Raw genomic sequence first — 27,710 nt, forward strand, 5'->3', positions numbered from 1 at the left:
CAGAGCTGGTTTATAAACTTTGCTCGATTCAGGTAAACACAGCTGAGGGGAGTTGTCGGGTGGGGAAAAAGGCCGTGCTGCGCCTGCGCGCTAGCCACGGGGGCGGGGAGGTCAACACGAGGGCAGCGGTGCGCCAGTGCCAGAGTGGGCGTGTCTGCTTCCCAAACACCCACTGTCCCAAAGGTGCACGTCTGTCCCAGGGTTGGCCCGTTCGACTTGAGTGGTGGCACGTCTTAACCAATCACCGCAGAACCCGGCCTGTTGCCAGGGTGAAGCAGTGCCCGCCTCTCTACCGGATGCGGATTTCTGGTGGGTGGAAACGGAAGTGATGCTTCAGGGGCTAGCTAAGCTCTGGGAGTGTTGATATTTTCCAGTCAGTCCGGCTGACTGGGGCCACGTTGGAAGCCCGGAAGGGAGGCGATTTAAAAACTCGTGCACGGGGCAGGCCACGCTGTCCTGTTGCAGTGCCCCCGCCTGCGAGTCAGAGCCTCGGGGAGACAAGAGCACGACGGGACCGAGAGGAAAGGCAAGGAACAAGGGTGCAGACTTTGAAACCTGAGACAGAGGGCAGGGGAGGGCGATTGTTCGCTTCTGATTGGCTCGTGGGCATCATCGAGGACCCACGCAACCGCTTCGATTGGTTGGTGCCCTCAATTGTTGTGGCGGCGGCGAAGATTTTGCCCACGTACTTCCGAGCGAGAGGCGGGGCTGTGCCCCGGCGCGCCTGCGCAACGCCCCGGGCCCCACCCGGTAGTTCAAGAACCTGCGAGGGGGCGGGGCGAAGAGGTGCTTGTTTTGGTTCTGTTTTCTTTGAAGCCGAAGGCCGGAAAGAGCGTAGCAATAAACTTGCTGGACTTGGAGAGAAGGCTACGACAAGCTCGCCGCGGTGTCTTCATTTTGGACTTCACATCCGGGTTCTCCGGCCGCGTGACCCGCGCGCCGCCGACGGCTCGAGAACCGGTGCCTTGATCTCTTTATCCGGGTCCCGGCGATCCCGTCGTGCTTCGCGCACCACTGTAGCCCCCCTCATCCGGGTCCTCTCCCGGCGTGCCCCGCGCCGAGTTTGGTGGGGGGTACTCGGCGGTGCCGCCATGACTATTCTCCCCAAAAAGAAACCACCGCCTCCCGACGCCGACCCCGCCAACGAGCCGCCGCCGCCCGGGCCGCTGCCCCCGGCGCCTCGCCGCGGCGGGGGTGTAGGCGTGGGCGGCGGCGGCACGGGTGTGGGCGGCGGCGATCGCGACCGTGACTCGGGAGTCGTCGGCGCCCGTCCTCGAGCCTCGCCACCGCCTCAGGGCCCGCTCCCGGGGCCACCGGGTGCCCTCCATCGCTGGGCGCTGGCCGTGCCGCCTGGCGCCGTGGCGGGCCCCCGGCCACAGCAGGCCTCTCCTCCTCCTTGTGGGGGCCCCGGCGGTCCCGGCGGCGGTCCCGGTGACGCGTTGGGTACCACGGCAGCGGGCGTGGGCGCGGCGGGCGTGGTGGTGGGCGTGGGCAGTGCCGTTGGCGTGGGTGGTTGCTGCTCTGGGCCGGGTCACAGCAAGCGGCGGCGTCAAGCCCCTGGGGTTGGCGCGGTTGGCGGGGCCAGCCCTGAGCGTGAGGAGGTCGGCGCAGGTTACAACAGTGAGGATGAGTATGAAGCGGCTGCAGCGCGCATAGAGACCATGGACCCCGCCACCGTTGAGCAGGTATGGACGGGGGGTGACGGGTGACTGGGTGTGGTGGACGGGATGCCCAGACTGCGTAGGGACCCAAGGAAGGCTATTTGAGATCGCTCCAAGGGGCCTTTCTCTTCTCTCTGAGCCTGGCACTCTTTTCTCAGGTAGTGGGGGTGTGAGAGACCCTCTTTCCCCCGCCAAGGACTTGGGGTTAGAGGCCCCAGATAAGATGGAGGACTTAAAAGTGGGGTCTGTGGTGTCTTCTAGGGCCCGTAGTTGTCATTCTGGGCCCAGGGACCTCATCGTGTAGGGTCAATAGGTAGGAACTCCCCAGGAGAGACAGGAAAGATGGAATGCCTCCTGAGAGGGGAGTCTCATGACTCTCCAGAGGACCTTGGTCTGTGTTCAGTGACTTGAGATTTCTCTTCCTCTGGGATAAGAGTCTAAGACTTCTTCTCCAGGGAATACAAGTAAGGTGGAGATCTCAGAGATATGAGTGTCCCCAAGACGCCAAAACCGTTTCAGGGGTCTGAGACACTCTATATAGGACAGCCCCCTTCTCTTTCTCAGGGGGATACAGCACAGGACCATGCAGCAGTGGGGTCTGAGACTCCCTCTTCTAGAAGTCAAGGGCCTGACACACACACATACATACCCCCCTAAGATCCCCTTCCCTATGGGAACAAGGGTCAAAACCAACACCCTGGGACCAGAAAGTGTGCTAGGGTACATGAGATTCATCCCCTTCTAAGTGACACGGGTCTGTGCTTTCTCTAAGAGGTCTGAGACCTCTTTGGAGACAAGAGTCTGCATTTCTCTCTAGGAGCTTAAGCTTTTTTTAAGGTCTAGACACCCCGCCCCCAGCACCAGGCCTGAACCTTTCTTCAAGAAAATGGGACTCACTGTTTCGGCTACTGGAACCTAGGATTCCCCCTGCTTATGGACTGGGGCTTTCAGAGACTGGGTCTGAAGCCTCTTCAGGAAACTGATACCCCTCCACAGAGGTCTTTAGGGGACTTTTCTCCTCAGGGAGTGGTCTGAGTATTCCCTTTGGGCAGCTGAGACACACTGTGCCAAGGACTCTTGAGCTTTCCCTCAAAGACAAGAGATGCATACTTACCCCAGTGACCAGTGTGTCTCTAGAGGTGAGGTCCAAACTTCCCCCTCAAGGAACTTGAGGTACTCCACAGGAACGGGAGGTCTCCCCTGACCAGATATGAGCCCTGAGACTCTTCCTTTGGGGCATGGGTAGAGTCCCTGGGGAATAGGATTCCGCATCTCCCCTCATGAGTTTGAACTTTCTCGCAGCATACGTGTACCCCAGTTTTAGAGGCCTTTTGGGGGCATAAGATTTCATGCCTTGGGGACTTGAGCCTAAGCCCGCCTTCCACTTTGAACTAAGTCCTGCGGGCTCCTCATTACTCTTGGGGACATGGGTAAGGTGGGATTCTGGGGGAAAGGGTCTGAGCCTCCTCGCAGGGGCCTGAGCTTCCCCTCTGGGACAAGAGATCCTTCACCTTAGGGAGGGGCTTGAGCTCCCCCCTTGGGTATGAGGTTCCTCCTCCCCTCCCTTCCCCCCCAACCAGGCAATCCTTTCTCACCAGGGAGAGGGACGGGAAGTCCTCCCCAATGTGGCCTGAGGCCTCCCCCATTGGACAGAAGGACCTGGATGCTTTTCACAGTCATAAGAACTCCCTACCTGAGCCTGCTCAGGCTAGGAAGTTCTCCTTACTTTCTGTGAGAAAGTTGTCAGGTACTGGGGACGTGAGGACTGAGGCCTGCCCTCAAGATCTAGGAGATGTGTTGATTCTCTCCCTGACCCAGCTATGCTTCTAATTTCCTGGATCATGGAAATATTCTCAGCTTCCTGAATTGCTTTCAGTAAGCTTTTTTCTTCCCAGAGACAGGGAAGGGGTTTTGGACATCCCCACTGCAGGAAATTCTCCACCCACATTCCTCTCTCTCTTGGTTCAGGTAAATCTTTGTGTACTTCATGGGGGCCAGGGCCAGGGCCTGGTTTTGAGCCCCCGTTCTTGTTCCCTTTCCATGCATTACTACTTCTCCAGGCAGGATAAATCATCTGCCAGGGTGAGGACCAAGAGTTATTTCTTCTCTCTGGTTACAGTAAAGTGTGCCTTTCCCTCTCCACAGAAACGAGGAGTGCCAGGAACAGAGAGAAAGTCATATGCTGCCATGGTGACTAGAAAGACACCTCCTTACATCCCCTTTGCATCTCCTGGGCTAGGAGTCCCTCCCTTGTAATTGTTCCCATAAGAACATGGAAGTAAAGCTCTGTGGTTGCATGATACCTTCCCTTCCCAATGACGGAGCAGAGGCTTCCTGTCCTCCCACTTCTTGGGACAAAGGGAGGAAGAAGATGCTTCTTTTTGCTTCACCTGGTTGAACTTGGGGATGAAAAGAGGGGAGATTTTTCCTGCTGCCCTAGGCTTGGTCCTGAACCATCACTGGGGGCATTTGTAACCCGGAGGCCAATTAGATCCTTGGGAAAGAGGGGAGCTGTTGAGAGGGAGCCCAGATGGTGAATCTGGTCCTTGTGACTACTCAGACTTGTCTGTCCTGATGCTGTTACTGTATCTACTGCCTTTGGGAGCCCTTTTGACACCCTGGGGGTCCCACTGCTAGGAAGGTGGTGTTGTCAGGGGTTTCCTTTCCCAGGTATGGCTGCCTTGCCGAGAGTCTTCCCTATGAAAAGAATGGCTTGAGAGCGTCCTGAGCTTGAGGACCCCACAGAGCATTTTGCGAAGGGGGCCCATGTGCTGAAGTGGTGGGAGGAGGTGGACCTGACACTGAAGCCAGGATGCCTGGGTTCCCACCCTGGCTCTGATGGGGCTTTTCTGGATGAACCAGAATAGTTCTGCCGGTGCTCTCTGAGCCACAGTTTTCCCTTTGGTCAGGTAAGGAGCTGGTGAGGTATTGTTTAGCTTTGGGATTTTAGGGAGCTCACACCAAAGCCCTTTGGGCCTGGAGGTGACAGGGAACAGTAGGTGTCTTTCGAGGCAGAACTGGGTTCCTCTCCTCTCTCCCCTGCCCGTGTTCCCTCTCAACCATCCAAGCTTGGGGATCAGGACAAGTGGCCTGGTCAGTGTGAGGCTCAGGGTTGGCAGACAGTGATTTTTGTGGCCAGCTCTGCTGTGGTGAATAAGCTCGGGGGTTGCCTGTTGGGAGACCTCTTGGATGGTTTGGAAGTAGGGTTGTGTGTAGAAAAAGTTTAGGCTTTGGAGCTGGCAGGCCTGAGTTCAAATCCCAGGACCTCCTGCTTAGCTGCCAAAAGTCCACCCATGCCCAAGGTTATTGAGTGTCTGAATACCTGACCTGGCCCACCTTGGACCTTGGCTGATTCTTCTCTTGAAGCTTCCCCAGGATCATCTGGGTTCTTCCTAGGAGCCTTTGCAACAACTGATCTTTGTTGGCAAAGACCCTTCATTTGGCGTCTAGGAACCTACTGATTCCTCTGGTGAGGAGGCAGAGTGGTATAGCAGGAAGTGGTCTCTGCCTGGGTGGTCTGGGTGGTCTGGGCTTGAGTCCTGTATCTTTTGGCAGTTCCTTTTTCTGGGCCTCAGTTTCTCCATCCATAAAATGGGTAGTGGTGGGGAGGGAGGTTGTACTCATTGTTCTGAAGCTAGTTGTAATCTCTTTAATTCTCTGTTCCCTACTCCCCCCATCCATTGTGAAAGTTTTGAGTGGGGCCCCTTGGCTTTTGGGAGTATGCTATGAAGTTTCAAGCAGTTACCAGCTTCCCTCTCCCCAGCCAGTGCTGTAGGCCTTTGTGTGTGTGTTTTTTGTTTTCTTTTGTTGTTGATGTTGTTTTTACTTTTTGGCTTCACCACTCGGGATATGGGATTTTAGTTCCCTGACCAGGGATTGAACCTGCACCCCTTGCAGTGTAAGCGTGGAGTCTTAACCGCTGGATCTCCAGGGAAGTCCCTGTGTGTGTGTGTGTGTGTGTGTGTGGTTTTTTTAAAATTTTTATTTATTTATTTGTTTATTTATGGCTGTGTTGGGTCTTTGTTGCTGCGTGCGGGCTTTCTGTAGTTGCAGTGAGCGGGGGTACTCTTCGTTGCGGTGCACGGGTTTATCATTGCAGTGGCTTCTCGTTGCGGAGCATGGGCTCTAGGCATGCGGGCTTCAGTAGTTGTGGCACACGGGCTCGGTAGTTGTGGCGCAAGGGCTTAGTTGCTCCGCGGCGTGTGGGATCTTCCCGGACCCGGGCTCGAACCCGTGTCCCCTGCATTGGCAGGTGGATTCTTAACCACTGCGCCACCAGGGAAACCCCCTGTGTGTGTGTTTTTAACAGCTTTCTTGAGATATAATTCACACATCATGCAGTTCACCAGTTCAAAGTGTACAATTCAGTGACTTTTAGTGTATTCACAGAGTTGTACATCCATCACCACAGTCAGTCAATTTTAGAACATTTTTTCACCTCAGAAAGAAACCCTGCATCATCATCATCCCCCATCCCCTCATCCCCTCTCGGCCTCTGACAACCACTAATCTACTTTTTGTCTTGATTGATTTGTCTTTTCTGGATATTTCATATAAATGGAATCATGCAACATGCAGTCCTTTGTGACTTCGTTCTTTCACTTAGCATAATGTTTTCAGGCTTCATCCATGTTGTAGCATGCATCAGGACTTCGTTTCTTTTTGTTGCAGAATAATAGAATCTTCATTTTTTAATCCCCCTCACCCCCCACCCCAGCGGCCTGGCAGTAGGTTTGGGGCCTTTTGCTCTTTTCCGATTCCTCTGCCCTGGAGAGCTTGTGTTAGTCCTTAGCAGTGTGTCTGTCTGTTTCTCATTGGATGTGTTGCCTGTGTTTAGCCCGTGGAGCAGAGCCAGCGTTCCTGGGTATTTTGGGGGAGAGAGGGGTGGTCTTGGCACCAGGCTTGCTGGGACAGAGCTGTGTAGCCCAGAATACGAAAAACCTCTTGGCCGTGGGTTCTGGGAAGACATCTGTCCATGAGCTGCCACTGCTGCTGCCATCTCCCCCTGCCTCCTCCCCGTTTCAGTGGCAACTCATTCATCAATAGACAGAGTCAGCAGCTTCCCAGGCTGGGAGGGGGGATTCCAGGCCCCTGCAGCCTTAATTCTAACCCTTTCCCTGGGGGGATGCAAACAGGGTGGATCCTGTGGGATATGAGCATTGCCACGTTGCCTCACAGCTCACACAAGGGAGTGCTACAAGGAGGTTGTATTTGTTTCCTGTGGTTGCTGTGACAAATTACCACAAACTGGGTGGTTTAAAACAACAGAAATTTATTCTCTCACAGTTCGGGAGGCCAGAAGTCCGAAATCAGTTTCACTGGGCCCAAATCAAGGTGTTGGCAGGGCCACACTCACTCCACGGGCTCTATGGGAGAATCCAGTCCTCTTCCAGCTTCTAGTGGCTGCTCCCATTCCTTGGTTTTTGACCGCATCACTCTGACCTCTGCCTGCTTCTCCTCTGTGTATGGGTGGTCTCCTCCTCTGTCTGTATCAGGTCTTCCTCTGCTGTTCTAAGGACACTCGTGATTGCATTTAGGTCCTACCCTGATACTCCAAGATAATCTCCCCATCGCAAGATTCTTAACCACATTTGCAAAGATCCTCTTCCTGTAACATTTACAGGTTCCAGGGATTAGGGCCTGATGTCTTTGTGTGGTCATTATTCAGCCTACTACGGAGGTGTTCTTGTTTCCCTTCCAGGGCGAGGAAGGGAACTCATTAAGTGCTCTCATACTGGGCAAAGTCGTATAATATTTGAGTCTTCCCAGTATCCCTATTATTGGGAGGCTTGTTATCCCATTTCACAGATTGGAAAACTGTGGCTCAGAGCAGTTCATCACATGGCTAATAATTAGTGGAGTTGGATTGAAACCTCAGTCAGTTGGGTCCCACAGCCTGCTTCAACTTCTGTTGTGCCTTTGGACCAGTAGGTTGCAGTCTTGCACCTTGGATCCCCTGGTGTCAGAGAGCTTTGCCCAGCCCCTTTGTGGAGGCTCAGAGATGTGGAGGGAGTCACCCACAGGTTCAGCAGTGGGCTTGGAAGATTCAGGGTCTGGACTTTTTGTATTTTTATTTTATTTTATTTTATTTACTTTTTATTTAATTTTTGGACTGTGCTGCACGGCATGTGGGATCTTAGTTCCCCGACCAGGGACTGAACCCTGCAGTGGAAGCACAGAGTCTTAATCACTAGACCGCCGGGGAAGTCCCAGGGTCTGGATTTGACTTTCTTAGGCCTGGACATTGATGTAGCTTATGGCTGGGCCAGCTCCCACCTTTCACTCCCGCCAGCCCTTCCTTCCTGGGCCATTTTCCTAAACGACTCTCAAGTTGGCACTTTCCTTGGAGGCTCCTGTCCATCTGGGGAAAGGAAAAGACTGTGCTCTGAGCTCTTGGGACCCTAAGCTCTTTTTGGAGCCCAGGACCATGACCTCCCTGTTTCTGCCCGCAGAGGGAGAGAGAGAAGGGGTTTCAGCCAGAGCCTGCTTTAAAGGCTGCTGGTGCCAAAGGCAGTGGGGTGGCTAGTGGTCTGGCCTCCAGATCCAGGCCCAGATGCCAGTCTGGCTGCCCCAGTACCAAAGCCTTGCTTGTGCAAGGGGAATGCTCAGGCCTTCTTCATGTTTAAGGACAAATCAGGATTTTCCCAAATGGGCTGCCAGGTACATCTCCATGCTGTGACTCATGAGGCTTCTCTTGTTGCCTTTACACTAGGCTTTGCTGGTGCCCAAACCCCATTTCCTTTCTGCCTTTGTAAAATGAAGATAATGCTTCCTGCCACCTGAGCTGTGGTAAGGAGTGTTAAATGAGGTCACCTTTTGCATCTGGCACCTGGCCTGGGCAGGCATTCGGCTAATATGAATTCATCTTTTTTCTTGGCCCTGTCCTGCTTACTTGCCTAGTCCTATCCAGGACTTTAGCTCTGCTGAACTCATTGCTGGGCCTCTGGCATCCCTGGAGTGACAGAAGTGATCTCTTATCCAGTTAACAAGCGTTTCTGGAGGTCTTGGTGTTTTACTCCTTCACCCAGGTGGCACCTCCTCTCAAGTGCCAGCCTTAATGACTGGCCAGGTCCCTTCCTCTGTTTCATAGCACCCCTGTGTTCACCTCTTTCAAAGCCCTTGCTCACACTTCAGTGTGGACATTGCCTGTTTCCCCACCCCTCTAGCAGTTTAGGAATTTATCGAGGTTGAGACCAAATTTGATTCATTTTTCTGTCCTCATTGCCAGCCCAGGGTCTGACTTAGTAGCTACCTGGTAAACTTTTGTTGGATGAGTAAGTAGGAGCCACTCTCGTCCTCTTTGATCCCCTGTCCCCTCTCGATCTCTTTTCCCCCCATGCTTGAGGGCAGGAGGTTGCTGTGTGCCCTGCTTTTTTAGAACTACTACTTCTGTCCAGTCTGGGGTTGTAGTCATAGTTGCAGCTTCCCTGCTGAAGACCCCTGGCTAGGGCAGGCACCATGGTGCTGGGAGATGGCTGACTCTGCAGGTCAGGGATAGGGGAACTGGCTGGAGTAGGCCAGTCCAGCCTGACAGCCTCAGGGCAGGAGGGACACCTGGACTGCTGGAATGTTGTACACAAACAAGAGTTTGTGCTGTGGAAGCCCATTAAGAGCCTCCAGGTGCCTTTGTCATCTCTGGAAAGCCAGCCACAGCTTCCTGGTGTGCGGGCCCTGATGGTGGGGCTACTGGCTATTCCCTTGTCACCCTCCCTTCATCCCCTCCTGTCTAGCCACTCACCTGGGACTTTCTGAAGGCCTCTCAGTTGTACGTCATCTCTGTCTGTGCTGATCTTGCCCCTTCTTCTGTTACTGATGACCACCTCACCAGTGCATGGTATGTTGTTCAGAAAGCCTCTTCAGGTCCTGAAGCTCCTCTGAACCTCTTGACAGCTGTCGGGCAGATCACATGACCCCCGTTTGATAGGCTGAGGCTTGGAGAGTTCAGGTAGCTTACCTGAACTCATGCAACAAGTGAGTGACAGAGCTGGGGTTGGAACCCAGAGCTTTTTAGCCTCTAAACCTTGTGCTTCCTACTTTGCCAGGAATTTCTTTCACCTGAGCTGGCTAAAAATCGCCTGCAGAGAGGTGACCTCCTCTGTCTGATTGGCATTAGCCCAGATCCTGTAAATCCCTAGGCTGGGTCGTGTCCCCAAGGAGCAGCCTTGGAATTTCTGGTCCCTAGACCTGATGCGGGCTCAGGCTGGCTTCTTCTGGTGGCCAGCAGATGGCGCGAGGAGGCTGGGAAAGATCTGCTGCTTCTGGTTTGTTTTGTTTTGAGATGGAAAACATGTTTTAAGTGACACTTGGACATTATTTTTTAATAGATTTATTTTTTAGAGCAGTTTTAGGTTCACAGCAAAATTGAGCAGAAGGTACAGGGAGTTCCCATATACCACCTGCCCCCCCACACATTCAGAGCCTCCCCCATAATCAGTGTCCCCCACCAAAGTGGTACATTTGTTACAATCATTGGACCTACACGGACACATCATAATCACCCAAAGCCCATAGTTTACATTAGGGTTTGCTCTTAGTGTTGTACATTCTATGGGTTTGGATAAATGTATAATGATGTAACCACTGTTACAGTATGTAGCATAGTTTCACTGCCCTAGACATCCTATATGTTCCGCCTATCCATCTCTCCTTTATTTATTTATTTATTCATTCATTCATTCATTCATTCATTCATTCATTCATTTTTAGCCACACCAGGCGGCATGCGGGATCTTAGTTCCCTGACCAGGGATTGAACCCGTGCCCCCCTGCAGTGGAAGCGTGGAATCTCAACCGCTGGGTCACCAGGAAGTCCCTCTCCATTATTTTTTTTAAAAACATCTGAAAATACACACTTGTACAGGTTCACTTAACCCCACACCTTTAGGGCCAGCTGTACTTTGGAATTCAGAAAAAGTTCAGAATTTAGGAAAGTCACCTGGTATATGTACTGTGTATTATGTGACACCTCCCGTGGGGTCTATAGCCGCACCTCATAGTCAAACACCTGAAGGTTTCTGCATAGAAATGTTTGAATATTCTCCTCTAAGTGGAATAAATGGGTTCTTGTCAACTCAGGTCGGATTGTGATGCTAAATGTGTTAAATAAAGACTTGGTTTTTAAAAGCTTTTAGAAGTTTGGAATTTGGGGTAAGGTATTGTATACCTCTTTTTATAAAGGAGGTGGTGAAGTAAAATCACCTGTAATACCAACATTTAGGGATAATATTTTGTTGTGTAAAGTCTTCCCAACTTTGTGTGCATGTGTGTTTGTATACATACGCATACATATATATATGTTAAATGTGTTCTATCACAAGTGAGATCATACTTTGTATATGTTTTGCCTTATACAGTATATCTTGGAATTCCCTAGCTGTATGTGGAGCTCAGGAACTAGACTCTTGCCAGTCACTCCCTCCTAAACATCTCCCCTACCCTAAGTGACTAGAGGGTCCCCAGGTGAAACTCCTCGAGGTAGAGCCAGGTTTTCCCCCCAGGCACTTGCTGGGTCTGGGCCTCTGGCTGCCTAGGGGAAGGCCCAACACTGGATTCCCAGCATGGTTAGCAGTGGTCAGAATACAGATGGGGCTTCTGCTCTCAGGGCAGCTGAGACCCCTCTGGGAGCAAGTTTGCTCTGCTCACACAGTGACTGATTCCCTAAAAGAAAGGGTCTCCTCCTGCTTCACATGCACAGAGTTGTCAGGCAGGGCAGAAAACTGGACCCTGCCCATTGTCCTCTCAGCCAATCATCTGGGCCCCTTGAGAGCTCAGGGGCAGGGCCCTGGGGCGAGGGTACAGGCCTTTCCTGTTGCTGACCCCCACCTCTTCCCTCCAGCAGGAGCACTGGTTTGAAAAGGCCCTGCGAGACAAGAAGGGCTTCATCATCAAGCAGATGAAGGAGGACGGCGCCTGTCTCTTCCGGGCTGTAGGTGAGTCTCTGCCTCAGCCTTCAAGGGCCTAGGGCTGCCCCTGAGCTGTGTCCCAGTTGTCAGGAGTAACCCGTGTGACAGGGTTGGGGGCAGAGTTAGCTGATCTTTTAGGGACTCCAGTCCCCAGCCTCAAGTTAGTATCTGGCCTCTTGCCCTCAGTCATGAGGTAGTATGGTGGTATGAGAGTAATAACAGCAATAATAGTGATAAAGAAAGTAACATTACTTAGGGACAGATTGCTCTGTCAGACACTACAGTAAACCCTTTTAATTCTCCTCCAAGCTAGGTAAGTGTAGGACTATTGCTTCCAGTTGTTAGATGAGAAAAGCATCTCAGAAATAGGGAATGACTTACCTAGGGTCAGAGAGTACATAGAACAGTCGGGAGTCGGAGTCTGGGTTAGGTTAGTCTGAGGCCTCTTAACTGCAGCACACAGCTGTCACCCTGGAATCATAGGACTTTTTTTAAACTTACACGAAAGAAGAATAGTGAACCCTCATGTACCCATCATTCATCTTCAAAATAATCGTTAACATATTGCCAGCCTTGTTTCATCACTACCCCACCCACTCTTTTTTACTCTTCTGAAACGAGTATTTTTAAAGCAAAACCCCATCATGGCTCATCTCATTCGTAAATATTTCTGTATGTTTCTCTGACAGATAAGGGCCCTCTCTTTCTCTTTTAACATAACAAAAATGCCATTATCATACCTAACAAAATTAATAATTCCTTAATACCATCTACTGTCCAGTCTGAGCTAGATCTTTGAAGCTTCTCTGGCTCTGAATCTCTGACTCAACAAGCAATTGTGAGGTCCTGTGTTGGTGTCCAAGGGAAGCTGGGAGTGTGATCTGATCCTCCCTTTGGAGCTCTGATATCTCCCAAGGAAAAGTGCTCTCCCATAGGAGCTTTGAGCTGGGAGTCAGAAGCCCTTTCTTCTAGTTCTTCCTCCCCTGACTCATAACTTCCATTTTCCCATCTGTGAATGGTGTTGATTCTGAAGGGCTCATTGAATCCCTTTTGGGTCTGCTATTCTCTTAGTCTGTGCACACCCTTCATGTCTGTTGGTGGGCTGGACTGACTCAGGCTCCACTTCTGGCTCTACCACTGATTCTTGGTGTGCCCCTGGGCAAGCACCTCTTTTTTCCCTGAGCCTGTTTTCTGTATCTCAGGTACCTGTGTACCATGAGGCTAAAAGATGTCGTGTTATAATGGTTAAATGAGATTACTTTAGTAAATCCCTTTGGTGCCTGACTTGGTAGACTCTCATGGAACAATAGCATTGATAAAGCTTGAATGCTATTATTAGTGGTGCCTCAGAGCCACAGATGTTTGAGTGGGTGAAAGAAAGTTAGGTGGGGTGACTGGTTGCCTCCCTATTCTACCCAGCAGAAGAGGTTCAGGCAATGGAATCTGCTGGGCTGGGAAAACTCCAACCTTCCTATCCCTGTGGCTCAAGTCCATGTCCTCCCTGGGATGTTTCCTAGAGAAAGAGCTAGGTTTGGGGGCATCTTGGACCAAAGGAAGGCAAAGAAAGAAGAGGTGGGGGCCCATTAGGTGTTAGGCCTGTGCCGAGACCTTAGGTTGAATGTGGGGTAAGCACGGCTGCTGGTGGCGTGAGGGTCAGAGAATGCAGCTGGGCATCTGGGTCTTGGGTGGTCTTTGAGGCAGACCTTGGGCCTGGTGAGGACCTGGCTTGGCAGTAACCCATGTCAAGAACAAAATTTAAGTGTGTGTCCATCTAGCTGTTCTCCCCAAACACCTTCTGACCCTTCCCCCTCATTGGGGCCTTCCAGTAAGGGGCCTAAGTTTACAGGAAGAGCTGACCATGACAGGTTGAAGGCCTTTCCCTATCAGCACTATGGCTACACATTTCCTCTGACTGGGCTGCCCTTGGGTTTTCTTCGTAAAACCTCAGAAGCCCCACGGCCTCTCCCTGAGAAGTACATGACCCCCGGGTCTCTAGGCCTCACCTTGAGGTTTCCCTGGGGCAGAGTGCACAGGACACGTGCCTGGGGAGGGGACTTTATCCTCAAGCTTTCTGCTGCCCCTTTGCTTCCAGCCTAGCTTGGGACAGGGACAGGTGGTAGTTACCCTAGGCTCTGGTGAGGAGGGCTACAGGCTGCCACATATTGAATAGTAGAAGGACCACGTAACTGAGGGCTGGAGTTGGAGGGGGGACCAACACAGAGACCACTCTGTCGTTCCTTGACCCCGAGTGATTGCTAGGCATTCCTCAGGGTGCTTCAGGTTCACCTGCAAAACTGCGATCATTATCCCATGAGACAGGTGAGAAGATTGAGGCTCACGAAAGGGAGGTGACATGCTCAGGGTCATTAGTGGCAGAACTGCATGGGAACCAAGAGGTATCCAAAGGACACATTCTTTCTATGACCCTAGGGAAGCCCTAGCTTCTTAGCTTAGCCGTCAACTGGCTGGGTGACCTTGGCTTTATTCCTTGACCTCTCTGGGTCTTACTTCTTCCAACTAGGAGCCTGTGGTCCTCTACTCTTAGGAATCCTGAGGCAGGTGGGTTTCTACCCTCTGTTTTACCTCTGAGGTCTGGCTGTCCCCAGCGTGAACCAATATCCACTGCTTGTGCCCAGTTCTCTTTTCCACCACCACCTGTTGGGAACTCGTGAGCATTGGCACAGGCTTGGGTGGAGTGGAATTGGGAGCCTGGGTCCCAGAGGTATCCTGTGGTCCACCCTGCCCCTGCTATGCTCAGATAACCTCCTCCTGGAAACGTGAGTCTGCATCTCTCTTCCCTCCCTCTCTCTATATGGCTTTGACTCAGCAAAACCTCTGGCCCTGGCCCTGGTCTTAGCCTTGGCCTCGGCCTCTGTGGGCAGAGTGGCAGCCACATGTGCGTGTGTCTGCGTGGACCTTGGGGATACAGCTGGGACTGTGCACGTTACAGTGATGGGGCCCGGAAACATTAGCGAGGCCCACTGCTCTGGACCTTTTCGTCTTGGAACATGGACTATCAGCATTGGAGGAATGGATCTTCGATCAATTTTGACTCTTCTATAGAAGGGAAATAGGCCGTAAGAGAAAGTCAGGGCCTTATTATCTAGGTCACACAGCCAGTATCAGAACATTGGTGTTTGAGGTTGAACCAGGCCAGAAGGAGAAGAATCCCATGGGCCACCATGTACACCAGCTTCTGTTGACCTCTCTCTGCCCTGCTTCCTTCAGTGTTCCCATCTTTGCAATGGGCATTTTATCTATCTGTCTATCTATCTATCTATCTATCTATTTATTTGTGGCTGCGTTGGGTCTCAGTTGCAGCGCATGGGATCTTTCGTTGTGGCGTGCGGGCTCTCTAGTTGTGGCATGCAGGCTGCCCTGCGGCATGTGGGATCTTAGTTCCCCTACCAGGGATCAAAACCACGTCCCTTGCATTGGAAGGCGGATTCTTAACCACTGGACCACCAGGGAAGTCCTGCAATGGGCATTCTTGAGTAGAGGAGCAGGCATCTCAGAGACCAGGCTATTGAGAGGGCTGAGTCCTGCTTTCTCCCCCGCTGAGGGTGTGCCAGTTGGGGTAGCTGGGGCCACAGGCCAGGTATGCACCACAGCTGCTTGACAGGCAGGTGAGGCCTTTTTTTTGGTTCATCTCCTCAGTGGGGCCAGGGTTCCCACTGGGCCAGGAGAGGAGCAGGGAATAGAGCAGGTCCTGTCTCCCTCTACTGCTTTGTACACACATTTGTGTGGTTTGTTTTTAGATTTCCCTGCACACACCAAGCTTCCTTTTCTGTCCTCAGTGGAACTCGCTGTGGCTCTTCCAGCAGGCAGGTAGGCAGGCAGGCAGGCAGCAGCCTGGTAGGGGGTAATCCCCAGGTGCCTCTAAAACAAATTGTAGGGCCTTGTACTTGAACTCTTTATTTATTTTTAAAACTTTTTATTACTATTTTTTTTTTGGCTGCACCATGCAGTATATGGGATCTTAGTTCCCCGACCAGGGATTGAACCCATGCCCCCTGCAGTGGCAGTATGGAGTCTTAATCACTGGAACTCCAATGAAGTTCCCCTTAAACTCTTCAGAGAGTCCAGGCTCTCCTGTCTCGCTCTTCCACATAATTCCTCAACAAATAGTGACTACATTTTGGGGGACCTTCCCCCAGGCAGCACGGGAGGGAGGTTGAGACAAGTCTGTTAGAGCCATTGGCTATTCCCCCCTCCCATCAGGCCCCCGGCAAAGGCTAGGAAGGAGGTGTGGAGGGGTCCTCAGTTTGTACAGCCTCGTATCTTGTCCAGCCTTCAGTCTTTCCTGGTTGGTGGCAAGGGCATCTACTTGTTGGATACGATGGTTCTCTGCAGTTGTGAGGGTTGTTGTGTGGGTATTTGGCCTCAGGGAACACCTTTGGCAGGATCTGCTGGCTGTGTGCATGCACGTGTGCATTTCTATGCTGGTGTCTCTGTGTGCTCAGAGAAAGGACAGAAGTGGGGTGTGGGGAGGGAAAGTCCATGCTGACCTCTGTGGCCCTAGTGAGGGGTACAGCCCCTGATACCTGTAATCTCTGCCCACTTTCAGGCCTTTCCTGCATTCCAGCTGATTCCTGCTTGTGCTGGTGGGGAAACTGAGGCAGTCAGGATCAGGCCTGGCCTAGGGAGTCAGGTGGCTAAGTGGATAGCTGGGTTGGGAGTGGTGGTAATGTCACCTGGGGCGTCAGTGCTTGAGGTTACCAGTTACTCCTTGAAAGCCTGGCCTCTCCTTCAACCTCCCAAATGTGTGACCTTGGGCCAACTATGCCACATTTCTGTACCTCAGTATCTGTCCTGTGTAAAGTAGGGTTTTTTGGGGTAAGAATGGAATGAGTTAGAATGTGAAAAGGCCTTGGAGGAACCAATTGTAGTATTGTACTGAGGATTTCTGAGCCCTATTTGGGTTGGGGACAGAGGTGAGGTAGTGGGGACCCCTTTCCAGCTGGACTCTGGGAGGGGAGAGCAGGTGCAGATTGCCCACAAGTGCAGTGTCAGCAAGAGGAGGAGTTTCGGTTTCTATCAAAACAAGTGCTGTGAATTCCCCTACCTCTGCAGGACCATTGGGCCCTTTCCCTCCACCTTGGACCCCACAGGGAAATCCAGCTCAGCCCCGGGTTCCATGTGCCACCTTCTCGGGAGGAGGAGGGCTTTCTGGAGGACAGAGGTAGGGCTGGCAAAATCAGACAAGCATCTCCTGAATGAGGATGTCTGTGTTCTTAGCCCTGCACTGGGTGTTTTTCCTGCCTTATGTCATTCAAAAGATCCTTCTACTCTGCCTCATTGGAACATCCTTAAGTGAGGCAGAGGGAGCCTGGTTCTGTTGCTCTGTTTCCTTGGATCAGAGATGCACATTTACTTCCATGTTGATGATCCCCAAACTAGGCTACATCTTTTTTTTTTGGCCGTGTTGGGTCTTCGTCTCTGTGCGAGGGCTTTCTCTAGTTGCGGCGAGCGGGGGCCACTCTTCATCGCGGTGTGCGGGCCTCTCACTATTGCAGCCTCTCTTGTTGCGGAGCACAGGCTCCAGATGCGCAGGCTCAGTAGCTGTGGCTCACGGGCCCAGTTGCTCTGTGGCATGTGGGATCTTCCCAGACCAGGGCTCGAACCCGTGTCCCCTGCATTGGCAGGCAGATTCTCAACCACTGCACCACCAGGGAAGCCCTAGGGTACATCTTATAACCAGTGAGGTGGGTTCCCCCCTCCCAAAAGCTGTGATTAAATACACGTACTATAGAGAAGGTGGTATTTTACATTTTATAGATAAGTAGAGAAGGTCATACTTTGCCCACATGTAAGGAACCCAGTTTGTGAGGCCTATTTGGTTGCTAAAGATTTGAACTACAGGCACAGAATGTAGGCTTGTGGACCTTTGGATTCAGCAAAGGTAGAGAACCACTTCTGCCTTCATGAGGAGGGACAACCTAGACTTCGAGTTTGGGGCTTTCCTCTGGCTGATGAAGTGCAACAGAAATGAGGAAGAGCTTAATAAGTGGTTCCGGTGACATTCTAGCTGACTTGTGGGTGGCTAGCTATCTGAAGGAGTCATCGTCCTCCTTATGACAAACGGAGCCCTGTCTCTTGAACACCTAGTATGCTTTAGGTGTTCAGCAGACCATCCCCCTGTAGTCTTAACAACGCCCCATGAGAGGAAGAGGCGTTACTCTCCCCCACTTTATGGATAAGGACATTGCAGCCCAGAGTGGTTAAAGGCCTTTTCCAGTGCCACATAGCTAGGAGGCAGAAGAGCCTTTCTGTCAGGCAAAGGAGTCACAGGGCAATGGGGGGACCCTCATGGGAAGGTTCTCCCCCAACTCCCTTCCCTGTCCACAGTCTCCCCTCTTTCCCCCAACTTCTTGCATCTGGCATCTAGGTCGGGTAGATCTACCTCCCAGGCCGGGAAATGCCGGTTGACCCTTCCCTAGGAGCATCTCAGCCACCTCCCTGAGCCTGACAGACCAACTCCTATTTTTTAACCCCTTCACTCCTGTCTCAGTTCCTGTTTACTGCAGCTGCTGACAGCACTGCCTCTTTGGCACCCCAAGTTTATTCTACAGAAATAGCTCCTCGGGCAGCTCCGGCAGCCACAGCGGGTTCTGTGGTCCTGGCTTCTAAGAAAGGCAGCGGCAGGGGGCCCCCAGCCTGTGCACAGGGCATGTGACTTGCTGGAAGTGCCGCTGGGGGGTGGGGCAGGGGAGAGCGTGGCCGCAGAACCCACATCCTTGTTTACATCGGTGAAGGGACTACCCCTTCCCGCCTTCACAGCCCCCACTCCCCATCCCTCTCAGGTCTCTGCACCTCCAGGAGGACGTGAGACAGGCATGGGCCCTGTTTTCGGCCTTTTTCTCCTTATCTCACATAACCCTCCAGGGAAGGAAGGGGAGGGCAGCGAAGGCGCTCTTCTGGCGATTCTTCACAGAGGTAGACTGGCTGTCGTGGAAGAACTCTGCATTGTTCCCTGCGGGACCTGCCCCTGCCCCTGCCCCTGCCCCTGCCCCAGTGCCCCAGTGCCCCAGGGAGATCCCGTCAGAGCAACGGTCCTCCGGGGAGACAAAGGGAAACTCCCTCTTCTTCTTAGCCAGTGGACATAAGGCGTGCCTCATCTTCAAGCCCATTTTAATTTCTCAGGGAGAAGGCTCCCTGGCTCCCCCAGCCTTCCCATCCACTCAGCAAACTGTTCCCAATTTCTTGCACTGCATCAGCCTCTGAGCTGGGGGTGGACTTGGATGTGAACTGCCCTCTGCCCTCAGTGGGAACCCAGTGTGATCAGGCAGATGAAGTCTGTACGCACCTTTGATAAATCTGGTGATAGAGGTGCTCTGGAGGGTGGGGAACTGTTTTAAGAATACATTGCTATTTGACAAGTAGGCAGACAAGGAGGATGGAAATAATGTCTTGAAAAGGGAACGGCATGTTTGAACATCCTTAAGTGAGGCAGAGGGAGCCTAGTTCTTATTGTGACCAAAACCCTATAATGCCTGGACCATTTGGGCCACAGGCTGCCTTTCCTGAATTAAGCTTAAGTTAGATGCATATGTGTCTTATCTCTCTTATAGACTACATGCTTCTTGCGGATAGGGGCAGGATTTTACTCACCTCTATCACCTTCACAGTACTGCACGTTCAGGCCCCACTACAGGAAAGGGGGCTCTGAGTGACTGCTCTGTCCCAAACCCAGTGCTAGTCACTTCACACCTATTATCTTATTAATCCCACGAGAGGCCTGCCAGGAAGTCATCCAGCTCCATCCCATTTTACACGTGAGGCATATGAAGGTCAGAACACTTGGGTCATTTTGCCTCTGGTCATTTTGCTCACTAGTACCTAGCAGAATTGGGCTTAGAGCCCAGTTGTTTTTCTTTTCCTTTCCTTTCCTTTTTTTTTTTTTTTTAACCTTATAAAGGCCATACTCACTCCTGAGAGTCAGGAAACTGAATTCTAGAATCTGTCACAGACTTGACTTCTGTGTGACCTTGGTCAAGCCACAAACTCCCCGAGCCTCAGTTTCCTCATGTGAAAAGCGAAGGGGGGTGTATGTGGAATTGAAGGTGCTTAAGGCCACTTAGGGATTTAAAATGTTTGTTGACAAAGTCATCTGCTCAAGAGGCCTGTGGTTGTGTCCCTCTTACCTGTACTCTTGTTCTTAAAGACTGTCCCTGCCTGCCTCTTTTTTCATGACCCTATTCCAGCCCACAAGGCCAAGAACTCTCCATGCCTTAGGGTAGGAAAGGGCATTTCCCTGGCCCCCAGCCCTCCACCCCCAAGGATGTTCTATGACTCAGAACTCTTCTTTGGTGGCAGCTCTGACCCCAGCCTCTCCTTCTGTCCCCACAGCTGACCAGGTGTATGGAGACCAGGATATGCATGAGGTTGTGCGAAAGCACTGCATGGACTATCTGGTGAGACCTTGCAGAGACCTTGGGGCGGGGGCAGAGTGGGAGGATCTCTTCTCCACATAGAGCTTGCTCCTCTGATCTATTCTGCAGATGAAGAATGCCGACTACTTCTCTAACTATGTCACAGAGGACTTTACCACCTACATCAACCGGAAGCGGAAAAACAACTGCCATGGCAACCACATTGAGATGCAGGCCATGGCAGAGATGTACAACCGGCCCGTGGAGGTGTACCAGTACAGCACAGGTACTTCTGTGGTGTTGGTGAGCGACTGATCACGCCTGGTCCGAGCCTGCCCCACCCAGCCCATTGTGGATGCTCCCTCCTTCTCTTTCTCTGCAGAACCCATCAACACATTCCATGGGATCCATCAAAATGAGGATGAACCCATCCGTGTCAGCTACCATCGGAATATCCACTACAATTCAGTGGTGAATCCTAACAAGGCCACCATTGGCGTGGGGCTGGGCCTGCCATCATTCAAACCGGGGGTAAGCAGGTCCCTGTGCCCAGAATGGATGCTGGATATAGAGACCAGAAATCTCTGTTGGAGTTTCAGTTTTGCCCCTAGCCCACAAAAATATCCTGTCACCTCTCTGAGTCGCCCATAAGGTCTCACCTCTGTGAAGTTAGGAAGTTACCCAAGGTGGTCTCTCAGGGCTCATTCTGTGGTCTTGGTTTGCCTGTCTGAGCTGGCTCACCCATCTTTTGTGCCTGTTAAGGGTTGGCATTTGGGGATATGGAGTCACACTTGGGAACTGTGAGCCAGGGCTTGGTCTGGGTGTCTTGGCACCCACATGGATCCTCCTCTGAACCTCAGCAGGTACAGACAGCTGTGGTCACAGAGACTTGGAGTGTAGGCCTGGCCCCACCACTTACTGGCTTGGGACCTAAGGCAGATTATACAAGTAATTTTACTGGCAGCTTGGCCGATACAGAAAGTGCCTAACACTGGGCCTGGTGCCTAGTAGGTGCTCAGAAGGTGGCAGTACATTTTCTCAGCACACACTGACAGATTCTGATTCTCTGTCTCATAAACAGTTGTCTGCTGGGGATTTTGGTATCTTCTATTCAGGTTTCACTTCCTACAAACAGAAAGTGCTCCTGCCTCATTTTAGGAAACACACCCTAACACCAACACACCCTCTAACATAAAGGTTTTTTGGTTTTGTTTTTTAAATTTTTAATCTCAGAACAGTTTTAGATTTATGTAATTATTGTGATTATAGAATTCCCATATACCCTCCTATGATTAACGTATTAGCATAGTGTATTTGTCACACTTAATGAACCAATATTGATATATTAACTAAAGACCATATTTCTGTGACAGTTTTTCTGAATTTCCTTGTTTTTGATCTGTTTACAGACTCTATAGTTTTGCCTTTTCTAGAATGTCATATAATTGGAATCATACAGTATGTAGTTTTTCCAGTGGCTTCTTTCAAGTAACACTGTACACTTAAGCTTCATCCGTGACTTTCTGTGGTTTAATCACGTGTATCTTTTCTTTTTCCTTTTGTTAAAAATGTGAGTGCCCTAAGTTTTTTTTTTTTTTAGTAGACTTGTTTAGAATAGTTTTAGATTTACAGAAAAATTGAGAAGATAGTAAAGAGTTCCCATATACCCTCCTCCCCCTTGCGCACAATTTTGCTATTATTCACATATCAGATGACTGTGCTACATTTGTTACAATATATGAACCAATATTCACATATCATTATTAACTAAAGTCATAATATCTCCTTAGGCTCTCTTATCTGTGATGGTTTCTCACACTTTCATGTTTTTGGTGACCTTGACAGTTTTGAGGAGTACTGGTCAGCTATATTGTAGGATGTTTCTCTTTTGGAATTTGTCTGATGTTTTTCTCATGATTAGACTGGGGCTGTGGGTTTCAGGGAGGAGGATCACAGTGGTAAAGTGCCGTTCTCATCACATCATATCAACAGTGTATACTGTGAACGTGATTTATAACTGTTGATGTCGACCTTGATCATCTGGCAGAAGTAGTGTTTATCAAGTTTTCTCCACTGTAAAATTACTGTTCCCCCACACCACCCCCTTTTCCATGCTGTACTGTTTGGAAGGAAGTCATTTACAGCCCACACTTAAGAAGTGGGGTTAGGGAATTCCCTGGCAGTCCAGTGGTTAGGACTTGCGCTTTAACTGCCGAGGGCCTGGCTTCAATCCCTGGTTGGGGAACTAAGATCCCGCAAGCCGCACAACACAGCCAAAAAAAAAGGGGGGTGTGTGTTATACTCCATCTCCTTGAGAGCAGAGTATCTACGAAAATTATTTGGAATTCTTCTGCAAGGGAGATTTGTCTCTTATCCTCCATTATTAATTTATTCAATCATTTATATCATTGTGGACTGATGGGTATATCTTTAATACTTTTACACTTTGGGTTATAATCCAACACTGTTTTTATTTTGATGCTCAAATTGTTCCAATTTTGGCTATTGGGAGCTCTTTTTGTTGGTTCCTGCGTCTCTGACATACCTCCATCATTGTGGTGGTGTGTTTTGGCAGCGGGGGGTGTTTCTTGGTTCGTTCGTTTTTGTTTTATTTATTTATTTATTTATTTATTTTAATTTATTTATTTATTTATTTTTGGCTGTGTTGGGTCTTCGTTGCTGCGCGCAGGCTTTCTCTAGTTGCGGCGAGCGGGGGCTCCTCTTCGTTGTGGTGCACGGGCTTCTCATCGCAGTGGATTCTCTTGTTGCGGAGCACGGGCTCTAGGCACACGGGCTTCAGTAGTTGTGGCACGCAAGCTCAGTAGTTGTGGCTCGCAGGCTCAGTTGCTGTGGCGCACGGGCTTAGTTACCCCGCGGCATGTGGGATCTTCCCAGACCAGGGCTTGACCCGCGTCCCCTGCATTGGCAGGCGATTCTTAACCACTGCGCCACCAGGGAAGTCCCTGTTTTATTTTGTTTTGAATACTTACTTTCTGGCACTACAAGGTGCTCCAGGCTCACCTTGTATATTTCCTGCCCCATTCCTAGAACCAGCCATTTCTCCAAGGAGGCCTAGTTCCTTTTATTGGAGAATGTTATTAGAAACCAGCATCTGGGTGCTGAGTTTGCTCCTTGCTATTGGGGTATCCTTGTTTCTAGGCCCTTTCAGCTGACAAAGCAAGGAGGTATATGTGTATATACTAATCTGTGTGTATACACATATCTAGAAATATTTCTATATGTAACCATCCGTATCTACATGAAGCTATAGTTCTTACTGATATCTTTAACTGATGGGTACCTTGTTGTTATTTTTAATTTGCAATTCCTAATGACAGATGGTGTTGAGCATCTTTTCATGTGCTTATTTGCCATCTGTATATCTTCTTTGAAGTTGTGTTTAGATTTTTTTCCCCGTTTTTTAATTGGCTTATTCTAACAGAGTTTTACATTCTTTTTGGACTGTTATCCATGGGTAAAAAATTACATTTTACATCATTACTTAGTGCATGCACACATTGGTGTGTGGTGTGTATATGTGCATTAAAATAAGTTTCACTGAACAGTACTGCACATTTATTCCCTGAGATATGCAGTGATACTTTTCATTGTTCTGTTTTTAAAAATCTGTTATGTCTCACAGCCTGACAGAGAACACTCTCACACAGTGTTCCACAACTCACAGCACCTTACACCATGCTGACACTGTTCTCTTGTCCAGTTAAATGCCCCAATACTCCCTCTACCCTGTGGACACAGAGTTCACTTCTCGGGTGATCTTTTCTCCTTGTCCCATCTGGGCATAGGTGAGGAAGGCCTCAACAACTGAGTCGTCACTGGGTGAGGCTTCTTTAAATTCTAGCCCTGGCTGGCGAACACCTGACTGCCCCAGGCTTAGTACTTCAGTTGAGGTGTCTTGGGGTTGGGAGCAGAGCTTCTGAGTATAGGAGTTTGGAACGACACGTCCCACAACCCAAGCCCGCCTCCCCCCAGTCCCTGATGAATAGGCAGCCTGCCCAGGGGGTTGCTTCGTAAGAGTACCTGCCTTTGTGCCAACTCTCTTCCGGGCCTGTGGGCCCACCTCCCTGAGCCCGTTCTGGCTCTTGGCCAGAGTTCAGAGTGTCAGCCCACATCACTGTTCCTCCCCGACTTCTTGCAGTTTGCAGAGCAGTCCCTGATGAAGAATGCCATAAAAACATCAGAGGAATCGTGGATTGAACAGCAGATGCTGGAAGACAAGAAGCGGGCCACAGACTGGGAGGCCACAAATGAGGCCATTGAGGAGCAGGTGGCTCGGGAGTCCTACCTGCAGTGGCTGAGGGATCAGGAGAAACAGGCTCGCCAAGTCCGTGGCCCCAGCCAGGTGGGTCCTGGGTTCTGTCACTAGCCTAGCTAAGAACCTGTTAATTCCCACCTTCTGCCCACAAACGGGCAGAAAAAAACTAGCAATTTTGGCATCTGGGAGAGAAGGAAGCTCCCAGCCCCGTCTGTACCTCATCTTGGCCATAGTCTTGGCATTGTGCCTTAGAACTCTCAACGCTTGTGCAGAACTAGCTCTTTTAAGGAGTGAGGGAGGGCAGCCACTGGTGGTGACATGCAGGGTTCATGGATAGTTTCAGAGGGACGGGCTTTTGCTGAATGTTCTTGTGTGGCAGGCTCTGTGCTGAGGATGTAAAATCAGGTCTGGCCCACTCCACCCTCAGTGATTCTGTCTGTTAAGGGAAACACATGCATCAGTGGGACCCTTGACCCTGGCTGGGAGACCAGTGAAGGTGAGGGCTCTGGTCAGTCTCCACACAGAAAGGTTGAATTCTTAGGGCATGACAGCCAGGCATTTGAGGAATCACAAGGAGTTTAGAGTGATTAATAGACATTGGCAAGAGCTGAGTAATTCGTTGAACAAATATTTATTGCAGGTCCATGCCAGGCACTGTTCTCAGTGTATAGGGGTACATTGGTGAGCCAGGCAGTCCCAGATCCCTGTACTTGTGGTACTTACATTTATGCAGAGTGGAACAAAATAAACATAATGAATAAATTAATTGAGAGGTAGTATGGATGAAAGATGTAGAGCAGGATAAAGGGGATGAGTAGGACTGAGTGGGGCTGGGAGTTCACAGTATTAAATAGCATGGTCAGGGTTGGCCTCAGAGCAGGTGAGATTTAAGCAAAAGCTTGCAGAGGTGAGGGGATTAAGTGCCTATGCCAGGGAAGGCAGAGGGCCAGCTAGAGCAAAGGCCCTGAAGAAAGTGCACACCTGGTGTGATTCAGAAGCAGCCTGGAGGCCATTGTGGCAGAAGAGAACGTAGTAGTAGATGGAGTCAGAAGGCGGTGGAGCCAGATTGGAAGGGGCTTGTGGGCTGTGGTGAGAACTTTGGCTTTTTTTCTGAATGAGGCAGAAGCCATGAGAGGATTGTGAGCAGAGAAAGAGTGGGATCTGACTTAGGATTTAACAGGATCCTCCTGACTGCTGAGTGTAGAACGGAGTCTAGGGGGCAAGGGTGAAAGCAGGGGACCAACAAGGGGAAGGCTACTATAGCAGTTTAGGTGACTGACGACAGTGCTGGCAAGGGAGGGGGTGAGAAGGGGATAGATTCTGGATCTATTTTGAAGGTGGAGGTAACAGGTTTCCTGTCAGATTGGCTGTAAGGGTATGAGAGGGGCTTTAAAAGAGCTTACCTTCATCCTGTGGTCCATTGTGTGAACAAGAATGGTGGTGGCCTATGTAGAAGCTATATCATAGCCAGGATCCTGGGAGGGAGCGAGCCCTTTGGGAATGGGGCAGAGGAGGGTTGCGACTGGTATTGGTCTTTACCTCCTCCTCCTTCCTCACTGCAGCCCCGGAAAGCCAGCGCCACGTGCAGCTCTGCCACAGCAGCAGCCTCCAGTGGTCTGGAGGAGTGGACCAGCCGGTCCCCAAGGCAGCGGAGTTCAGCCTCGTCACCCGAGCACCCTGAGCTGCATGCCGAGCTGGGCATCAAGCCCCCTTCCCCAGGCACTGTCTTAGCTCTTGCCAAACCTCCTTCACCCTGTGCACCAGGTCAGTGACTTGCTGATAGGGAGCATGCAGGGGTCAGGAGGTCCTGCCTAGGTCCTGGGCCCTGCCTCTGACTGTCCATCTGCCCCAGGTACGAGCAGCCAGTTCTCGACAGGGGCCGACCGGGCTACTTCTCCCCTCGTGTCCCTCTACCCTGCTCTGGAGTGCCGGGCCCTCATTCAGCAGATGTCCCCCTCTGCCTTTGGTAAGCCTCGTCTGTCTAGGGTCCAGGGGCCAGCTGGGAGTTGGGGAGAGATGGAAAAACCAGCTAGTCCTGAAAAGGGGGCTTCTTGGGCCTCTGGCCATCTCCCCAGGAAAAGAGAATTTTTCAGGCCCAAGAGTCTGTCCCAGAGGCGGATCTGAGTGGGGTTTTGTAGGCCTAGAGGAGTCTTCTCCTTAGAGAAAAGAGTGATGGGGGCCTGAATGGGATCTCTCCAGAGCCAGGGATCAGCAAAGGGCAAGGAGACGGCAGGCTTTAAAGTGCTCTGTCATCCTTTTTCCCTTCCTCTTGCCCAGCAGGCCTGAACGACTGGGATGATGATGAGATCCTAGCGTCGGTGCTGGCAGTGTCCCAACAGGAATACCTAGACAGTATGAAGAAAAACAAAGTGCACAGAGACCCACCCCCAGACAAGAGTTGATGGAGACCCAGAGACTGGAGACGATCTCCCAACCCCCACACTCCTGCCCTCTGGTGCCACCCCACCTTCTTTGGCTTTCTTCCCTCTTGCCTTCTTCCTTCTTCCCTCTCTCCCCTCCTCTCACTCCTCCCCCACTTCCCTCTGGCTAGCCCACCCCTGCGCGCCCTCTCATCGCTGCCACCACCATCATCACCTGTCTCTTCGCCAGCTGACGTGCCCTGTTGCCCCCTGCACAGCACCATCCCTGCATTCCACAGGGGACTCGGGCAAGGGTGCTGAAGGTAGGCGAGAGGCACACAGAGACAAACCAACTGGCAGCCAGGCAGCCCCTGAGGAGTGACATTCAGACAGAGGAAAGTCTCCCTGTCCCCGATTCCTTCCAAGATCAGAAACTTGTCACCCCAGCACAAATGATGCCGAGGAGGTGGGAGGAGAAAGTGGGAAAATCCCCTTCCCAGTACCCCAGTCATTGTTGAAAATTTTCTCTATTAAACTGTACTTTTATCTTACAAAATCAACCAATCAAAAAGTGATGTAGACAACAGCACTGGCTCTATGAAAGTGGCATCTCTCTGGTTTGGGGGCAGGCAGGCCATGGGGCATGAAGATGTGATTGATGTCCCTGGCCTCCAGCTCTGTGGAGGCGGGCAGGGTCTAGTGTGAGCCAGGGTGGGGAGGGAGGGCGGGGGGGGGCAGGTGTCAAGTGGGCTTTGGACAGTGAGACTCTGACCTTGCTGCATTCCTTATGCTTCCACCACCACCACCAGTCTTTTTGGAATCTCGGGGTCGGGGGCACCTTTGAGGATCACGGCCGCCGCCCAGGATTTGAGTGTGGGGGGTGGGAGCAGCCTTGGCAGATGGGGCACCCATGCCCTGCAGGTGTCAGCAAGATCCACCATCTGTAATGTCCTTGGCACAATAAAACCAAATGTCAGTTTCCCCTGAGCGCCTCTGTTCTGTGTGGGACGGGGTGGGTGAGCCTCTGATGAGGCGGTGATGGCAGACCTTTTGGCTTGACCTCTAAGGGCCATATGCTGTCCATTGGGGTCTTTCTGGGGGCCCAGAGTTTGTTCATATTTGATTCACTGGTTACTAAA

At 51.2% G+C, this 27,710-nt stretch overlaps 1 protein-coding gene across 3 annotated transcripts; it reads left to right on the plus strand.

The window, feature by feature from the left end:
• The first annotated feature begins 325 nt into the window (after positions 1-325).
• OTUD5 (OTU deubiquitinase 5) lies at positions 326-27,552 on the plus strand. 3 transcript variants are annotated; one of them, XM_060087423.1, is made up of 9 exons: positions 326-1,685; positions 11,497-11,590; positions 19,913-19,977; positions 20,065-20,221; positions 20,318-20,466; positions 24,095-24,298; positions 25,774-25,975; positions 26,064-26,177; positions 26,489-27,552. In XM_060087423.1, the coding sequence occupies exons 1-9, from the start codon at positions 1,092-1,094 to the stop codon at positions 26,611-26,613; spliced, it is 1,704 nt and encodes a 567-aa protein (XP_059943406.1). In that variant the 5' UTR covers positions 326-1,091; the 3' UTR covers positions 26,614-27,552. The 3 variants fall into 3 exon arrangements, with proteins under 3 accessions (XP_059943406.1, XP_059943405.1, XP_059943404.1); XM_060087422.1 differs by having other exon boundaries at positions 350-1,685; positions 11,500-11,590; XM_060087421.1 differs by having other exon boundaries at positions 351-1,685; positions 26,492-27,552.
• The last annotated feature ends 158 nt before the right edge of the window (positions 27,553-27,710 follow it).

This window comes from Mesoplodon densirostris, chromosome X (genome assembly GCF_025265405.1).
Source record: "Mesoplodon densirostris isolate mMesDen1 chromosome X, mMesDen1 primary haplotype, whole genome shotgun sequence".
In the NCBI taxonomy this organism is placed as follows: Eukaryota; Metazoa; Chordata; class Mammalia; order Artiodactyla; family Ziphiidae; genus Mesoplodon; species Mesoplodon densirostris.

What these genes read in the sequence shown, in the direction of transcription:
- OTUD5 (XM_060087423.1), top strand. Translation starts at nt 1,092, where the DNA reads ATGACTATTCTCCCCAAAAAGAAACCACCGCCTCCCGACGCCGACCCC. An exon ending in AGCACTGCATGGACTATCTG is followed by an intron (nt 19,978 to 20,064) that starts GTGAGACCTTGC and finishes TCTATTCTGCAG; the next exon opens with ATGAAGAATGCCGACTACTT. An exon ending in TGCCATCATTCAAACCGGGG is followed by an intron (nt 20,467 to 24,094) that starts GTAAGCAGGTCC and finishes GACTTCTTGCAG; the next exon opens with TTTGCAGAGCAGTCCCTGAT.